Raw genomic sequence first — 19,228 nt, forward strand, 5'->3', positions numbered from 1 at the left:
TTTCTCAGAAACGGGGCAGGGTATCAAGTCGAAATCTGTGTCAAATACCAGGGTCTACGGTCCTTTGGTTGTGGAAATAATTTAACCTCTACGTATGTCCCATTAAAACAGACGGCACTTTTGTTCAGCAGCGAGTAGTTAGCGCGATGAAATTTATGTCAAAGAGTACGGTCAACGGTCCCTTGGTGATGTTAAAAATTTTATCTATAACTCAGTGCAATCAAAACATAAGGCCGTTTGTTAACACCCCCTTTTCTCAGGAATGGAAATATGTATCAAGTTGAAATTTAAGTCAAACTTTAAGGTATAAGATCATTTGACGGTGTAAAAACTTTACCGCTCTAAGTCAGCGCAGGCAAAGGTTACAGCCACTTATGTCACATATTTTTACACTCGCATATTAGCCCATAAGAGGCTGTAGATCAACTATCTACGTATGTAATTAAATTTACGGAAACCTGAGAGCGTGAGTCGTACACGCATTTCTGCGGTTTTTCATTGTTTTCAAGTTGTTAGCATTGAAAGCCGCCTGACATCAAAAGCACTCCTATTCTTGTTGATACTTTGCTCGGTTGGCTGTCAAGGTGTTTGTATGTGTCAGGTGAAAATATGGTATATACCTTAATAGTGGCTGGCTGCGATGGTCTAGCGGTTCTAGGCGCTCAGTCAGGAACCGCGCGACTGCTACGGTCGCAGGTTCGAATCCTGCCTCGGGCATGGATGTGTGTGATGTCCTTAGGTTAGATAGGTTTAAGTAGTTCTAAGCTCTAGGGGACTTATGACCACACATGTTGAGTCCCATAGTGCTCAGAGCCATTTGAACCATTTGAACCTTAATAGTGATCTCATGTTAAAATGAAATTTTTTTCGTTTTAACAAACATCTTTCTCACAGGAAGTCATTTGATGATAGGTACTCATACTGATATGAATTTGTTATGTTTGTTCGCCATAAGTTGGTGTCATTATGAATATTATTCATAAATATCGTAGCAGATTGCCTTATACGCACTATACACGAGAATACCATAACTTCCATCTGTGCTAATACTCGTGTTACTCTATCGCTTTTGAGAGAGCATATAATAGAAAGAAACAGGAAACAAAGCACCAGGTGTACGAAATGAAAAATAAACAAGTTCATAAAGAAATTATTACACACTGTTAATTATTCGTTGCGGAATGTTTAGTCGATTCTAACTGGGATGGAAAACATTTTGAAAGCAGTTACGCGAACGGAACGACTTTATTAAATATTTTGCGTTTAATTGACTTCGGGGCATTGCTTCTCGTAGCGTAATATGCCGGTTGTCAGGTATTTTAGCAGCTCTGGGCTACACAGGGTAATTTCGATTGTCAAACGAGCATAATCAAATAATAACGACGCTCGCAGCAGAAGCTAAACGCGCTGCAGCGGGAAAAGCGAGAAACAGAGGTACCATTTGTTTTCCGGTGTCACTTTTTTATTCCATCTGCATCATGCGCATGTACTAGCATCTATGATATAACAAATCGTTTAGAAAAGGTTTGCGTGTGGATGCCAGTTTTTAAGGCCCTTCATAATGTCCAATGGAGTTCTCCAAGGCAGTAAAATTTATTCACGGTCTAGGACCCGCCGATCGGAGTCTAGAATCTTCCACGTTACTCAGTAAACTACCCGTCCTAACCCATGTTGAGCAATGAGCGCCGTTGCAGCCGTTACTGCAGGCAAAAACGAAACGTTTGAGTCGAGATACTGATGATTCCGAATTATAACAGGAAGAGATAAAAGCTGCACATCTCTACAGAACAAGCACACTAATATCAAGTCAAAAACGGCAGACAGGTTTGATATTCTAATATGAAATGACTTACGAGTTCAACCTGTTCAGTGTGCTGCTCTCTACTACATTCCAGGAATATCAAACAGAACGGACACGCTTTTCTGCGTTCGTTCTGTAACTGAATAACACAGTTGTAAATTATGCATATTACGTTTTCTTCCGTTCAAGTGTAAAGCGACAATGATTGTCTCAATTTGTGGATATGCCTGTTCTGAGCTAATAAATATGTACGTACTGCTGTGTAACTAACGGAGCTGGAAAAACAAATCCGAGATAAAATCGAGGAGTACTGGATGTGAGCTCGAGGGAGAAGAGCAAATAGGAAGTACTTCATCAGTATTGTGGTGTGGAATACAATGTTTATCGTCGTGCCTCAGTGCAGTTCATATAGTGCGAAAAACTCGTATTCCAAGCAAGACAAACATAGCATTCCGTACACGTGAGCACTATAGTGCAGATGTTTTCATTTCAGTTCAAGTACGTTGGTATATGGGAGTAAGAAATTAAATTCAGTTACTCTGTAACGAGTCGCTGGAAACAACGGGCTCCTTATTCCCCATTCTATGATACTAGTTACTGACGCTAGCTCCTGTTTCGATTGTAGGACAGGTGGGCTTCTTCCTACACGTCCGTCAGATAGCGTAGTGTAACACCGAAAATGGTAACAAAGTAAAATAAAATTTAAAGTATGGACGCCTGAAAGTGTTATCGGTTTGATATTTTATATGTAACAGTTCGATATCAATGATATAATATAAATTTTTAAAAACTTATACGTTTTGGTCCATTATCTCAATGATTATCACCGCCACACGATTCCGACAGTATCAGCATCGTGTAACTGTAGCAGAAGCGTTTAGAGAAATCGTAAATTCCAGTGGCATTTATCGGATTATTTGCACAATATAGTCTGTTCGTGTATGAGTTGCCCGTTGTATAGCACTCCAAACATGTTTCGTAGAAATAATTATCTAATTTTCTGTTCTTAAGAACGATTGCTATTTATTGAAAAGAAAACATTTAAAACATAATTTTCTATTTTTCATATGACTTGTAGCTCATTTAAATAAAATTGTAGTTGTTTTTTCATTCCAGTTTTCAGGAGTAGCTGATGCCCCATTAAATAAAAAGCATTAATGGTTATTTATACTCAAGATCAAATCTCAAGCATATCCTTTTACTTTTAATTTAAATTTAATTTTTTTATTTTGCATGTTCTTGCTTCGAGAATTGCCTACATCTGTAACTATACACACATGCCTCCTTACAGCGTGTGGCAGACGGTGCTTCAAAAGCCACCGGCACTAGCACCCATTCATGTTCCGCTCTAAAATGGTGCGCGGAAATAACGATAACATGTAAGTCTCCGTGTGAGAACGAATGTCACTCATTTTAATCTTCATCGTCTTCTGGCGAGGTTCATGTAGCGCTTGTAATATAATGGTTCACACTTTTATTCACATACGCACTCGGAATTTGGACAGTAAATCTCACCACGATGCATAACGCCTTTCTTCCTGTGGCAACCCTGGAGCTATGTGAGGGTATCCGTAACATTCTTGCGTTTACTGAAGGACTAGCGCATTGCTATTCATTGTATTTATTTTATTTCCTCTGCAAGTCCCAACTGGTAAGGGTCCCTGACTGACAAATAATTTTAAACTGTGTGTCAAACGGTGGTTCTATGGGATACTTCTTTGGTGGGTGGGCTATATTTCGAGACAGTTCTTTTAATGAACATCAATCTTATAGCTGTCCCTAAAGCAACCAGCTATCCATTGTTGCCCAGTAGTCGTAATCCCAGATGTATTATGCATAAGAATCTTTTCAGTGACTGTTCATAGATTGTGTAATCAAATAATAACGGGCCTTTCCCACATTTATGCTCAAAGCAATACAATCTTTTACGTTGAGCGTCGGTTGCAAATCCTTCCACGAAACATCGAACATTTGAGAGCCTTCTTGCACTTTGGTAAGCTATTCTACCGTTTCAGTATCGCTGTATGCCACAGCATCGCTCGCCAACATCACCATCTACACCTACATCTAGATAAATACTTCGCAACTCACACTTACGTGCCTGCCAGAGAGTTCATCGAACGTTCTTCAGATTATTCCTCTGCCGTTCCACTCTCGAAGAGCGCGTGGAAAAAACGCACACTATCATATTTCCATTCATGTTCTAATTCTCTCATATCTCTTATTTTATGACGATTATTGTTTCTCCCTCCATAGGGTGACCTCAACAAAATATTTTCGCACTCGAAGAAGGAAGTTAGTGTCTGAAATTTTGTGAAAATACCTCGCTTTAACGATGACGCTTCAGTGTTAATGACTGACACCCGGCTCGTGTATCGTATCGTATCCGCTCTCTCACTCTTTCTATTTCCCTCACTCACTCTCTCTATCTCTCTCTCTCTCTCTGTCTCCCTCACCCACTCTACCTCACTCTCTCTCTCTCTCTCTTTCTCTCTCTCTCTCTCTCTCTCTCTCTCTCTCTCTCTCTCTCTCTACCGATATCAGAAAACGAGGTACCCTTTATTTTTAAAAAAAATTATGTCCTCCGTCAGTTCTCTCTCTTATCGATCTCAAGCTGCATAGCACAATATCCCAGAAGAGGACAAGAGGACAGAGATGCGAAGTGGGCAGTCTCTTTACTTGACGTGTTGAATCTTCCATGGGTTTTGCCAAAAAAAACAGTCTTGGTTACAGTGTTCATGTTATGACTTCAGTGTATGTTGTTCGTAGATCCTCGTGGAGTTGATGATACCCACTGGTACTTAACAAAAAATGTCCTATACCAATCTCTGGATACACACAAACACAAAGATGAGATGTTATTCAATTCTCTCGAATGAAAAAAAACACGCCGCAATTTGCCATCAATATGTTTTAAGTAAAGAGTAATGACAAATTATGAGGAACTCGAAAAGGGAATGTTTCGCAGGAATAATTTCACAGTCCCTATTACTGTGATCTGCTAGTTCAGCAAGTAGAACAACTTCTGCCAAGTTTGCAAAGTGAGAGAAAGGTATTGGCAGAAGTAAAGCGGTGAGGGCAGGTCGTGATCCATGCATGGATAACTGAATCGTACGAGCATTCTCCAGAACAGGTAACACTGGGGTTTGAGTCCTTCACAAGTTAAAAAATATTTACCTGTCGTAATGTTTCATAAAAGGTCACTCCCTCCTGCAGAGTGAATGCTTCCTTCTGGAAACAAGGTGATTTGTAGACTGCAGTGGATCTGAACCCCAATTTGCATTACGCCTTAGGTATGCAAAGCATTGATTACAGTGAGTTAAACTGAAAGCTATTTGCACAACTGGCCATTAAAATTGTTACACCAAGAAGAGATGCAGATGATAATCGGGTATTCAATGCACAAATATATTACACTAGAACTGACATGTGATTACATTTTCACGCAATTTGGGTGCATAAATCCTGAGAAGTCAGTACCCAGAACAACCACCTCTCGCAGTAATAACGGCCTTGGTACGAATGAGATGTGAGTCAAACAGAGCATGGATGCGTGTACAGGTACAGCTGCCCATGCAGCTTCAGCACGATACCACAGTTCATCAAGATTAGTGACTGGCGTATTGTGACGCGCCAGTTACTCGGCCACCATTGACCAGACGTTTTCAGTTGGTGAGAGATCTGGAGTATGAGCTGGCCAGGGCAGCAATCGAACATTTTCTGTATCCAGAAAGGCCCGTACACGACGTGCAACATGCGGTCGTGCATTATCCTGCTGAAATGTAGGGTTTCGCAGGGATCGAATGAACGGTAGAGCCACGGATCGTAACACTTCTGAAATGTAACGTCCATTCTTCAGTGTGTTGTCAATGCGAACAAACGGCACCCCATACCATCACGCCTGGTGATACGCCAGTATGGCGATGACGAATACACGCTTCCAATGTGCGTTCACCACGCTACACACGGATGGGACTATCATGATGACGTAAACAGAACATGGATTCATCCGAAAAAATGACGTTTTTCCATTTGTGCCCAGGTTTGTCGTTGAGTACACCGTCGCGGGCGCTCCTGTCTGTGATGCAGCGTCAAGGGTAACCGCAGCCATGGTCTCCGAGCTGATAGTCCAAGCTGCTGCAAAGTTCGTCGAACTGTTCGTGCAGATGGTTGTTGTCTTGTAAACTACCCCATCTGTTGACTCAGGGATCGAGAAGAGGCTGCACGATCCGTTACAGCCACGCGGATAAGATGCCTGTCATCTCGACTGCTAGTGATGCGCGGCCGTTGGGATCCAGCACAGCGTTCGATATTACCCTTTGAAGCCACCGATCCCATATTCTGCTTACAGTCATCGGATCTCGACCAACACGAGCAGCAATGCCGCGATACGATAAACCGCAATCACGATAGGCTACAATCCGACCTTTATCAAAGTCGTAAACGTGATGTTACGCATTTTTCCTCCTTATAAGGGACATCATAACAACGTTTCATCAGGCAACGCCGGTCAACTGCTGTTTGTGTATGAGAAATCGGTTGGAAATTTTCCTAATGGTAGCACGTAGTATGTGTAGCCACCGGCGTCAACCTTGTGTGAATGCTCTGAAAATCATTTGCATATCACAGCATCTTCGTCCTGTCGGTTAAAATTTCGCGTCTGTAGCACGTCATCTTCGTTGTGTAGCAATTTTAATGGCCAGTAGTGTACATTGATGGAACCTGCAAGCTACACTGGAGTGGAGTGGGGGTGTGAAAAGCAGTGTTGGAGTAGTGGCGACGTGGGCGGGTGGCGCGGCACGTACCGTCGAGCACGTGCACCGTGATGGTGTCGGCGCGCGCGTTGCTGGGCCGGCACGAGTAGTGTACGTTAATGGAACCTGCAAGCTACATTGGGGGTGGAGTGGGGGTGTGGAAAGCAGTATTGGAGTAGTAGCGACGTGGGCGGGTGGTGCGGCACCTACCGTCGAGCACGTGCACCGTGATGGTGTCGGCGCGCGCGTTGCTGGGCCGGCACGAGTAGTGTACATTGATGGAACCTGCAAGCTACATTGGGGGTGGAGTGGGGGTGTGGAAAGCAGTATTGGAGTAGTAGCGACGTGGGCGGGTGGTGCGGCACGTACCGTCGAGCACGTGCACCGTGATGGTGTCGGCGCGCGCGTTGCTGGGCCGGCACGAGTAGTGTACATTGATGGAACCTGCAAGCTACATTGGGGGTGGAGTGGGGGTGTGGAAAGCAGTGTTGGAGTAGTAGCGACGTGGGCGGGTGGTGCGGCACGTACCGTCGAGCACGTGCACCGTGATGGTGTCGGCGCGCGCGTTGCTGGGCTGGCACGAGTAGTGTACATTGATGGAACCTGCAAGCTACATTGGGGGTGGAGTGGGGGTGTGGAAAGCAGTGTTGGAGTAGTAGCGACGTGGGCGGGTGGTGCGGCACGTACCGTCGAGCACGTGCACCGTGATGGTGTCGGCGCGCGCGTTGCTGGGCCGGCACGAGTAGTGTACATTGATGGAACCTGCAACCTACATTGGGGGTGGAGTGGGGGTGTGGAAAGCAGTGTTGGAGTAGTAGCGACGTGGGCGGGTGGTGCGGCACGTACCGTAGAGCACGTGCACCGTGATGGTGTCGGCGCGCTCGTTTCTGGGCCGGCACAAGTAGTGTACATTGATGGAACCTGCAAGCTACATTGGGGGTGGAGTGGGGGTGTGGAAAGCAGTGTTGGAGTAGTGGCGACGTGGGCGGCTGGTGCGGCACGTACCGTCGAGCACGTGCACCGTGATGGTGTCGGCGCGCGCGTTGCTGGGCCGGCACGAGTAGTGTACATTGATGGAACCTGCAAGCTACAATGGGGGTGGAGTGGGGGTGTGGAAAGCAGTGTTGGAGTAGTGACGACGTGGGCGGGTGGTGCGGCACGTACCGTCGAGCACGTGCACCGTGATGGTGTCGGCGCGCGCGCTGCTGGGCCGGCACGAGTAGTGTACATTGATGGAACCTGCAAGCTACATTGGGGGTGGAGTGGGGGTGTGGAAAGCAGTGTTGGAGTAGTGGCGACGTGGGCGGGTGGCGCGGCACGTACCGTCGAGCACGTGCACCGTGATGGTGTCGGCGCGCGCGTTGCTGGGCCGGCACGAGTAGTGTACATTGATGGAACCTGCAAGCTACATTGGGGGTGGAGTGGGGGTGTGGAAAGCAGTGTTGGAGTAGTGGCGACATGGGCGGGTGGTGCGGCATGTACCGTCGAGCACGTGCACCGTGATGGTGTCGGCGCGCGTTGCTGGGCCGGCACGAGTAGTGTACATTGATGGAACCTGCAAGCTACATTGGGGGTGGAGTGGGGGTGTGGAAAGCAGTGTTGGAGTAGTGGCGACGTGGGCGGGTGGTGCGGCACGTACCGTCGAGCACGCGCACCGTGATGGTGTCGGTGCGCGCGTTGCTGGGCCGGCACGAGTAGTGTACATTGATGGAACCTGCAAGCTACATTGGGGGTGGAGTGGGGGTGTGGAAAGCAGTGTTGGAGTAGTGGCGACGTGGGCGGGTGGTGCGGCACGTACCGTCGAGCAAGTGCACCGTGATGGTGTCGGCGCGCACGTTGCTGGGCCGGCACGAGTAGTGTAAATTGATGGAACCTGCAAGCTACATTGGGGGTGGAGTGGTGGTGTGGAAAGCAGTGTTGGAGTAGTGGCGACATGGGCGAGTGGTGCGGCACGTACCGTCGGGCACGTGCACCGTGATGGTGTCGGCGCGCGTTGCTGGGCCGGCACGAGTAGTGTACATTGATGGAACCTGCAAGCTACATTGGGGGTGGAGTGGGGGTGTGGAAAGCAGTGTTGGAGTAGTGGCGACGTGGGCGGGTGGTGCGGCACGTACCGTCGAGCACGTGCACCGTGATGGTGTCGGCGCGCGCGTTGCTGGGCCGGCACGAGTAGTGTACATTGATGGAACCTGCAAGCTACATTGGGGGTGGAGTGGGGGTGTGGAAAGCAGTGTTGGAGTAGTGGCGACGTGGGCGGGTGGTGCGGCACGTACCATCGAGCACGTGCACCGTGATGGTGTCGGCGCGCGCGTTGCTGGGCCGGCACGAGTAGTGTACATTGATGGAACCTGCAAGCTACATTGGGGGTGGAGTGGGGATGTGGAAAGCAGTGTTGGAGTAGTGGCGACGTGGGCGGGTGGTGCGGCACGTACCGTCGAGCACGTGCACCGTGATGGTGTCGGCGCGCGCGTTGCTGGGCTGGCACGAGTAGTGTACATTGATGGAACCTGCAAGCTACATTGGGGGTGGAGTGGGGGTGTGGAAAGCAGTGTTGGAGTAGTGGCGACGTGGGCGGGTGGTGCGGCACGTACCGTCGAGCACGTGCACCGTGATAGTGTCGGCGCGCGCGTTTCTGGGCCGGCACGAGTAGTGTACATTGATGGAACCTGCAAGCTACATTGAGGGTGGAGTGGGGTTGTGGAAAGCAGTGTTGGAGTAGTGGCGACGTGGGCGGGTGGTGCGGCACGTACCGTCGAGCACGTGCACCGTGATGGTGTCGGCGCGCGCGTTGCTGGGCCGGCACGAGTAGTGTACATTGATGGAACCTGCAAGCTACATTGGGGGTGGAGTGGGGGTGTGGAAAGCAGTGTTGGAGTAGTGGCGACGTGGGCAGGTGGTGCGGCACGTACTATCGAGCACGTGCACCGTGATGGTGTCGGCGCGCGCGTTGCTGGGCCGGCACGAGTAGTGTACATTGATGGAACCTGCAAGCTACATTGGGGGTGGAGTGGGGGTGTGGAAAGCAGTGTTGGAGTAGTGGCGACGTGGGCAGGTGGTGCGGCACGTACTGTCGAGCACGTGCACCGTGATGGTGTCGGCGCGCGCGTTGCTGGGCCGGCACGAGTAGTGTCCATTGATGGAACCTGCAAGCTACATTGGGGGTGGAGTGGGGGTGTGGAAAGCAGTGTTGGAGTAGTGGCGACGTGGGCGGGTGGTGCGGCACGTACCGTCGAGCACGTGCACCGTGATGGTGTCGGCGCGCGCATTGCTGGGCCGGCACGAGTAGTGTACATTGATGGAACCTGCAAGCTACATTGGGGGTGGAGTGGGGGTGTGGAAAGCTGTGTTGGAGTAGTGGCGACGTGGGCGGGTGGTGCGGCACGTACCGTCGAGCACGTGCACCGTGATGGTGTCGGCGCGCGCGTTGCTGGGCCGGCACGAGTAGTTGCCGGCGTCGGCCGCGTTGGCTCGCTGCACCAGCAGGCGCGTTGTCGTGACGGGGCCCTTGTCCGTCGCCACGCTGACGCCGCCACGCGGGGAGTCGTAGCTGATCACCTGCAACGAGGTCAGGAGGCTCGGTTCACACTCACACAGTCTCAAGTGGTCATCTGAACTTAGGCAGCTGGCACGGTTCCAACTGACGCACTCTCACGCATCACCTGTAAAGCGGAGAGCAGACCGTGTTCCCCCTCACACAGCCGCAGACCCTGAGTGCAACAAATACAGCACACACGATTCACACTCACACAATCGGATGGGAGACATGGTTCAAAATCACACAGTCGTAAGTGATCACCTGGAATACGGTCAGCGCGGCAGAATGCCATGCGAGGTGCCCAGGTCCGACTTCCATTTGGGTCGGTGATTTTGTCCTCTCGGGTGTCGTGTGTTGTGTTGTCTTTATGCTATCACCCTCGTGCACACGCAATTCGAAGAATAGCTTCAGCTAAGAAGACTTGCACAAAGCGACTCTTCTGTCTGACAGGAGGCCCTTGCCAAACGACATTCGATTTCGTGGCCAGCAGACATGCTTCACACTCATACACCGGTAACTGATCATCTGCCAGCCAGTGTGCCCGTGCGGTTCTAGGCGCTTCAGTCTGGAACCGCGTGACCGCTACGGTCGCAGGTTCGAATCCTGCCTTGGGCATGGATGTGTGTGATGTCCTTATGTTAGTTTAAGTAGTTCTAAATTCAAGGGGACTGATGACCACAGATGTTAAGTCCCATAGTGGTCAGAGCCATTTGAACTGATTATCTGAACGTGGGCAGCAAACATGGAGCACACTCACGGACTCATAGTTTATTTCAGCAGTTAAGTCCCTTAGCGCTCAGAGCCATTTGAACCATTTGCCTATAGTTTATCCCCTGCAAAAAGCACAGGAGGTATGATACAGATACAGATTCATAGCTTATTACCTGGCACTATGGACAGCACTCACGGTTTACATCATACAGTGGTAAGTGTTCAACTGCATGTCACAGGCAACAAAAGCAGTTCATACTCTCACTCTCGTATCTGATCAACTGCAACATGGGAAGTACACTTGGATCACACTCACACACCTGCAATACAAAAGTAGTCACAGTTCACCCACCGACAGTGGAAAATGCACAACTATATCACAAGCAACATACAGTTCACACTCTCGTAGTCATACCTGATCACTTGCAACTTGCATAGCAGACTCAGTTACAACTGTTCACCTGCAACACGGGCAGGAAGCGCGGTTCAAACTCATGCAATCATGGTCGGTCAGTTGTTACAGCTGCTGCAGACATAATTCACACAGTCATATATGATCACCTGCAGGATGGGCTGCAGACACACATCAGTCTCACACAGCCACAAGTGACTGTGTGCAACATGTACAGCAAACGCAGTTCTTCACACAGCCCTAACTGATCAGTTTTCAGGATGGGCAGCAGACACAGTTCACACTCACACAGTGGTAAACGATCATCTGCACCACAAGCAACGGACGCAGTTCACACAGTGACACAGTCGTACCTGATCACTTACAACTTGCACAGCAGACACTGTTCTCGCTCTTCACCTGCAACACAGACAGTAAGCACAGTTCATAATCATGCAGTCATATCTCGTGACCTGCAGGATGATCTAGGATGGACACCAGATATAAATGTAATGACTCGTTCCTGAATTTTGAAAACTTTCTCTTTGTGAGAGGAGTTTTCTCAAAAGATGATTCCATAACTTATTACTGAATGGAAGTAGGCCGAATAAACTAACTTCTTTATTTTTAAATCACCTATTTCTCCTATCATACGTATTGCAAGAGTAGCTGAATGAAGGCGTTTCATTAAGTCTAGACTATGAGCTATCCAATTTGGGTTGTGGTCAATTTGTAGCCCTACAACTTTGACACTGTCAATAGCATTCCTTTAATTGTTTGCGTAGATTATACTTGTAGGGTCAGGTATTCTTTGTGAGATACAAAACTGTAAGTACTGGGTCTTGTTAAAATTCAGTGACAACCCATTTGCTGTGAACCAACCATCGATACTGTAAGTAGGCTGTTTAGGTTTTCTTATTGGTAACGCCACATAGCGCTCTGTATGAAAAATCACTGGCTGTGCAGTGCTAGTTTACATTGTTGTCTGCCATTGTAGCTTTGGGCAGCTGGATGTTATCAGCGCGTAGCGTTGCGCAGTTGGAGGTGAGCCGCCAGCAGTGGTGGATGTGGGGAGAGAGAAGGCGGAGTTTTGAAATTTGTAAGAATGGATGTCATGAAGTGCTATATACATTATGACTTTTGAACACTATTAAGGTAAATATATTGTTTGTTCTCTATCAAAATCTTTCATTTTCTAACTATGCCTTTCAGTAGTTAGTGCCTTCAGTAGTTCGAATCTTTTATGTAGCTGGCAGTAGTGGCGCTCGGTGTATTGCAGAAGCTTGAGTAACGAAGATTTTTGTGAGGTAAGTGATTTGTGAAAGGTCCCCTTAGAAAAATTATACAAGACTGTGCTCAACGCCACCTGTCTTTCAATAATCCCTACAAAAGAATCCATCTGACTAACATTAACCTATACCTTTCACAAATCACTTACCACACGCTGTTAACATCCAGCTGCCCAACACTACAATGGCACACAACAATGCAAACTAGCCACAGACTGCGCACAGCACAGCCAGTGATTTTTCATACAGAGTGCTATGTGGCGTTACCAATAAGAAAACTTAAACAGCCTACTCACAAGACTTACAAATATTTCATTAGCTGATTGCTCAGTGAGATTATGGGTACTGCTCTTTATACCAGTATTTGTAACACCTGCAAGTAGGAAAGAATTTGCATATTGTGAAACTGCATATGGAAGGTCATTAATATATAACAGGAACAACAAGAGACGTAAAGTATCGCCCTGGGGCACCCATTGTCTCGTGGTTTCTTATTTTAAATGACTAGTGTTATGAGGTAAGCCTGATACAGACACACACTGTTTTCTATTAAAAAGATAGGATGAGAACTATAAGCCTGCTACTCCTGTGGTCGCTTAATATTTTAACTTTTTATAGGGATATAATGCTTAACACAATCAAAAGCTTTAGTCAGATCACAGAATATTCCAAGTGGTAATAACTTTTGATTTATTGATTCTAATATACCATCTGTAAAAATGAATATAGCTCGATCAGTTGACAATCCTGTCTGAAAGCCAAGCTGATTGTAAATGAGAATATTTTTTTTACTAAGTGTTTATAAAGTCTATTCTACATAACTCTTTCAAACACTTTTGAAAATATTTACAATAATGAAATGGGATGGAAGTTTCCCGCCGATGTCTTGGGTCCTTTTTGTGTAATGGTTTGACAGTAGCATATTTTAACCTATCTGGAAATGTACCACTGTGCAGGGATTCATTTCATAAGTAACTCAGTATGTCAGAAAGTTCTCAGGAGCAACATTTACTTATGGTAGTGCTGATTTCATCACAGCCTCTGGAACATTTGTTTCTAAGAGAGCTAATAATATTAGAATTTCCTCATTTTCCCGATTAAAAAATGTTGAAATGTGTGTGAAATCTTATGGGACTTAACTGCTAAGGTTATCAGTCCCTAAGCGTACACACTACGTAACCTAAATTATCCTAAGGACGAACACACAAACCCATGCCCGACGGAGGACACGGACCTCCGCCGGGACCAGCTGCACAGTCCATGACTGCAGCGCCACAGACCGCTCGGCTAATCGGGCTTTTCCCCATTACTTTTTCCTGTTTCACTTTTCACTATGTTCCATATAGTTTTTATCTTGTTATTAGAGGCATTTACTTTTCCTGGAAAGTAAATGTATTTTGAGGTTCTGATTACTTTGTTTAGAATTTTACAGTATAATTTGTAATCTGTTTTAGCTCTGTAGTCATTGTTTTCTCTTGACATGAAGTGCAGTGATCCTTTTGTTTTGCAAGATACTTTTATTCCATCTGCAATCCAAGACTTTGAAACATTTTTTATATTGGCTTTGATTACTTTCTTACGGCAGCAGTTCTCAATGTAATCTATGACCTTATTAGAGAAACAGTTATATTTTTCATAATCCTGGTTGGAATCTGTACTAATGGAATGACATTATAAGAAGTGGTAAGAGACTCTATTATGGATCTTGAGTGACTATCCTTCAGAAAATTTAAATTAAAATCCCCACTTAATATGAGTTCATTATTTTTAGAAGTTAAGGACTTTAATACTGCATCAAGCTGTTTAGGGAATAGCTGGAAATTGCCACTTGAAGACCTGTATACTGAGACTATAATTATTTTTCTTTCATATATTTCTACTTGTGTGGCCCGTGCTTCAAATTGCTGATTACTACAGTATTGAAGAATATCAATAATTGTGACCCTATCTCATGTAAGAGGCAACTCCTCCTTTTCCATCTCTTTCCTGCAATACTTTGCAGCTGAGATATAACCTTCCGTGTCAAGCATTTCAATTTCACTACCTAAATTACGTTCAGAAAAACTAATAATATCAGCAGGATTTGTAGACTGTAGTTCTTCTACGCAGATACGAAATTGATTAATTTTGTTTTTTTAAAGCTCTGATATTTTGATGTTGTAATTTTACTGTCACTTTGTTTGGTCTTCACAATAACCATGCTTAATATTTTCAGATACATCTGGTTTCAATACTGAATGTGTAGACAATGGGTTTAACCTAAAAAGAACTACTTCCATGAGTTGCAGAGTCCCCCCTCAAAGAATCTGCGATCAACCTAGCCAGTATACCCTTCCCTATTCTATTGAGATACAGGCCATGAACAGTAAAGCCCCATCTACCAACAGTTTCAACAGGAACCAAACCAATCCCTGACCAAGCACCAGCCCGAAGCGGTCGATCCAACTCCATACTGATGCTCTTCACAGAGCTGTTGAACTGGAGTCGAGTGTACCACTTGAAAACAGGCACAAACCAAACACTAGTATGGTTCGTTGCTGATGTTATTATTACCAGGACACTCTAAATACTGTAGCCCTGGTCCCTATCAGTACTGTTCCCTGCTCCACCCACTATTACAACATGATCCTCCTTGGTGAAACCTTTACACAAAGATCTTATGCCCTCTGTCACTTGGCTGAGAGATGCACTAGGCTTGAAAATGTTTGTGACCTAGTAGCTGTCACCTAACTTTCCCTGCAGAAGTTGGTCCACACCTCTTCCATTACTGCTACCTAACAGCAGAATTTTCTTCGTACTTCCTACTTCTTCTGAAGCAACAGGCTTACTAACTGAATTCTGCTGTGCATCAGCTACACCTACATCCACATCAGGCTCTTCATTGCTTAAATGTGGCAGCACGGCAAATGTATTTTTAATGCCAATAATGAAACTGTCAGATACTGTCCTCTTTCAGTGGCCCCTGTTCACTGCTACCACTTCTCTTCAACCTTCTTCCCCCTTAACCTTATTAGTTCCTCCCTAGCTTTATCTAGTTCAGCTTGAATGACTCTAATCTTCCCCTCCTGTTTTGCTATTTTCATATCCCGTGAACACACTCTACAGTACCTAAGAAGAGTCTAATTTTGTTGCCCAATTTCCATGCCACTACATTCCGCCCAGTGAAGCGATCTGTGACAACAGTTGTGTACCACACCTGAATTAACTTTCCTACGGCAGATAAAACACTTCACACTCATGATTGTTTTCGTTATAGACCAACTCTTTAAGCTTTCGCTAAATAAAGATAATTGTACTTAATTATGCTTAATTTGTTTCCAGCCTGTCTTTTACAAAGCTTAAATTAGCGAACATCAGCCTGAGTCAACAACAGCCCTTGCAAACAGTGATCTGTGAACACAAGGCCACGTCTCGCGACATTTTATCGAGTTCCCGAGCGAGTTGGCGATTACACAGAAACCCATGACATTTCTATCAACAAACTGATTGTCTTCCTCAAATTCAATTACTGGGGATCTTAAGGCGACTACTTCATGGTCCACAACCAAACCTGATTTTAAATAGCTGAGTACACCATAAATTAGCCACAACAAGAAGTTCTGACAGTTCATTTGTTTGAGGCTTCTGGAATAAAGTATATAATGTTGCCTGGCAATTAGATGATATAATATTCACAAGCTATACAGGGTGTAATTGGCATAAGGGGAGGTATTTTGTGTTGGCTGTTTTTTCTCTGCTTCGAACAGTCCTCTCAGGAACCCGTCGCAAACTTTACTGCCTGATGTGTTTTGCACATTGGTAACTGCACCACTTAACGGGTTACAACTCAGTCAGTACAGACTTTCCTCTTGCCTACACACATCTGCCCTTCCTAACTGACTTGATGCCTACGGAAACTAAACCTTATTCGCATACTGGTGCCAAGCACACTTGGTGGTGCTACCCATTCTAAAAACATACTTGTAATAGTTACAATTGTTCGCCAGCAATTTCATAAATACTGATGTAATGTTGTTCAGTACACCGTCCTCAGTAAACAATAAAAATATTTGAACTTTTACGCGTTCACCCTGTACATAAATTTTACGTTGTTTCTTGTGTGGTTCATTCGTATGTGTACTGAAAAGCATTTTTTGATTTGAAGTATGTCTGAACTATACAGAACTGTATTCGAAGCAGATTTCCTTCTAAAACATAAATTTGTTCTTTATTGAGATGTAACATTCCAGTTTATAGAAGATGCATTACTTGTCAAAAATTATTCATTCCCCGACATTCATCTCATCCTATTTTGACCATCTACATTTGACACTACCAGTACGCTGGTGTTGCCATACTGAAAGTTGCCTGTTATTTACCTGAAACGCGTCCTTCTAGGATGAGCCAAGTTAAATTCTTCTCTTCAATCTATGTCACAACACTCAGGACACACTGATTCTACGTAGGCAACACGGTCTGCTGGCGCTACAACTTACACCTGATCGTCATAAAAAGCAATCAGAATACGTAATCAGATTAAAAACGTGCAACTAAGACCGAACAATAAATAAGAACTCTCTTAAATGTCAGTACAGTTGCTGAATCTCTCAGGACGGCAATGTCGGCTACAGTAAGTCATATTAGGTCGCGTTCTGTCTCTTTCCTTTCCACTCACTTGATTCATTCAGATCAGGAAGAGTTTGGGGCTATTCTTACCTCTTAAAATGACAGATGACTTAACATTACTGGAGGTCCAGTCCTACCATGCCATATTCATTCCTCACTCGGTTTCCAGTTTTCAAATAGTAGGCGGTGGTTAGCAGAGAAATTTTATTCTCAAGTATTCTTGCATGGCAGGCTTGTGAATAATATCCTTACGTGCGTAAGTATTCCAGAGTTATTGTGCTAGTCGATCGATGCTTTGCCATATAACATTCAGTTCATCGTTCACTGTTAGCGATCTTGTCCTGTGTTTCTTCATGATTATCAACTAGTTAACCATGCCTTCCAAAGCGAGAGGATGAAACTCATTAAATTTTAAAACGTCCAATCATTCTCAGGCTTGCAACTCTTCGTCCCTGTATATCTTTCACACTTAGAAGTCTCTGTGTCTCACAGAAAGGCGTTAACTCGCAGTTAGAGGGGAACGTGGGCAGACTATGGGTGGATCTGAAACACCAACGATGGGCCGTGAAGACTATGCGTCTTCCGTCCATTATACTACCTGCACGCCTCTCTAACGACGTAAACGCTCTCTCTATCGAGTGCGGTGGAGGAGTTTTCATAAGAAATTGGAACACGCCAGTGACGGTCTCCATGGCGGTTCCACGTTTTCCATCTCTCTTATGTAAAAGCCTCTACCTCCCTCTCAAAGAAACATTCTCTTTCAGATGGGGAGAAGAGTTAAAGTTTAGCTGCCTTCCTCACGCAAGTAGCGTCATTGGCACGCTCGACGTAAGGTAAGGTTTCGGGGCGGGAACAGTTTTTGTTACCGTTTGAAACACCAAACCAACGTTTCCGCCTCCTTTGGCACTATAACGTCTTAATTTCAATTATACATATAAACACCCAAGTAGAGTCGCATATGGAATGATGGAAATTAACTGAAATAAAACACATGTAGTCCTATCTTCCTCCCCAATGTAAAATTTGCGTTTCGGTAATGGAAGAAGCAACTGATACGCGGTTTCCACAGACTGGAATGATAGGCTGGGGCCTGCCTTTGCAGCTCATAAGTGTTATGATTTTTTTTCTTGATTGTTATTTTGATACCTTTACAATTAAAGCAGGCCAGTAGCGGCCTATCTACGCCGCTCTTCGGCCACATACAATGCATACAGTAATCAGATAGACAGAAAAACAAACAAACATGGAAGATTAAAACGGGAGACAGACATAGTAAAATTAATGAAGCCGTTCACAGGCACACTATTTGGATAAAAAACGTTCATCACTGTACCCAACGGAGAAGACAGGGTTTAGACACGTAAAAGTAGGAGCGCGAACGGAGAGACTCTCAAGTACCGACACGAAGACAAATACGAACACTGGCGACGATCTCGGGAGCACGAAGATGCACTGATCACACGAAAAAGCCGGGGGCTTGCCAGAGGGAAGAGGTGATGGTAGGAGGGTACGTGTTATTAGCTTCCAGTATACATTTATTTACAAAAGGTAGAAATATTTTATTGGGACCATACCTATTGACAGTACTATAATGAAAGTAGACTAAGGTTAAATGTCAGGGGTGTTTTCTGAAAGAGTCCAGCGCAAATAGTTTACAATGTAACGTACTTTGAACGAAAAATCCGGCACATGTTGGTTCCATGTGGTAGCACATACGAATTTGAAATTCACATGGTTGCGTACGTGAAGCCCTACACACATGTTAATACGTCTCCGGAAGTGCCGCGTTGATAAATAGGACACGACACAGGCCAAAGAAAAGACAAACAAAGGTGAATACAGTACTTCTGTGGGGGCTAACACGTAAATAACCAATGTACCTTCAAAGTCTGTTCTCAAAATTATGACCACCAGTGTTAGTAGAAGCTTGCAGTCTGCCATGAAACGGTTGCCTCACACGTTCTAACTTTTCAGCGGAAATTACAGTGCACGCAGTAGTAATATACCGTTTCCAATCATCTGTATCGTCTGAAGAGACTGAAGTAGTTGAAGAAGTTGATGTTTGCTGGAGTATCTGTCAGTATGCATTTTACACGAACGAACAGCACACTTCCTATATGCTTCATAAATCATCAGTACATC

At 45.4% G+C, this 19,228-nt stretch overlaps 1 protein-coding gene across 1 annotated transcript in view; it reads right to left on the reverse strand.

Annotated features, from left to right (window-relative positions):
* The window catches only part of LOC126278743 (basement membrane-specific heparan sulfate proteoglycan core protein-like), a 1,101,563-nt gene that overhangs the window by 186,763 nt on the left and 895,572 nt on the right, over positions 1–19,228 (reverse strand). Inside the window, exon 5 of the mRNA XM_049979020.1 lies at positions 9,942–10,110. Coding sequence (XP_049834977.1) covers positions 9,942–10,110 — 169 coding nt within the window. The remainder of the gene's footprint in view (positions 1–9,941; positions 10,111–19,228) is intronic.

Source organism: Schistocerca gregaria, chromosome 6 (assembly GCF_023897955.1).
Source record: "Schistocerca gregaria isolate iqSchGreg1 chromosome 6, iqSchGreg1.2, whole genome shotgun sequence".
Lineage (NCBI taxonomy): Eukaryota > Metazoa > Arthropoda > Insecta > Orthoptera > Acrididae > Schistocerca > Schistocerca gregaria.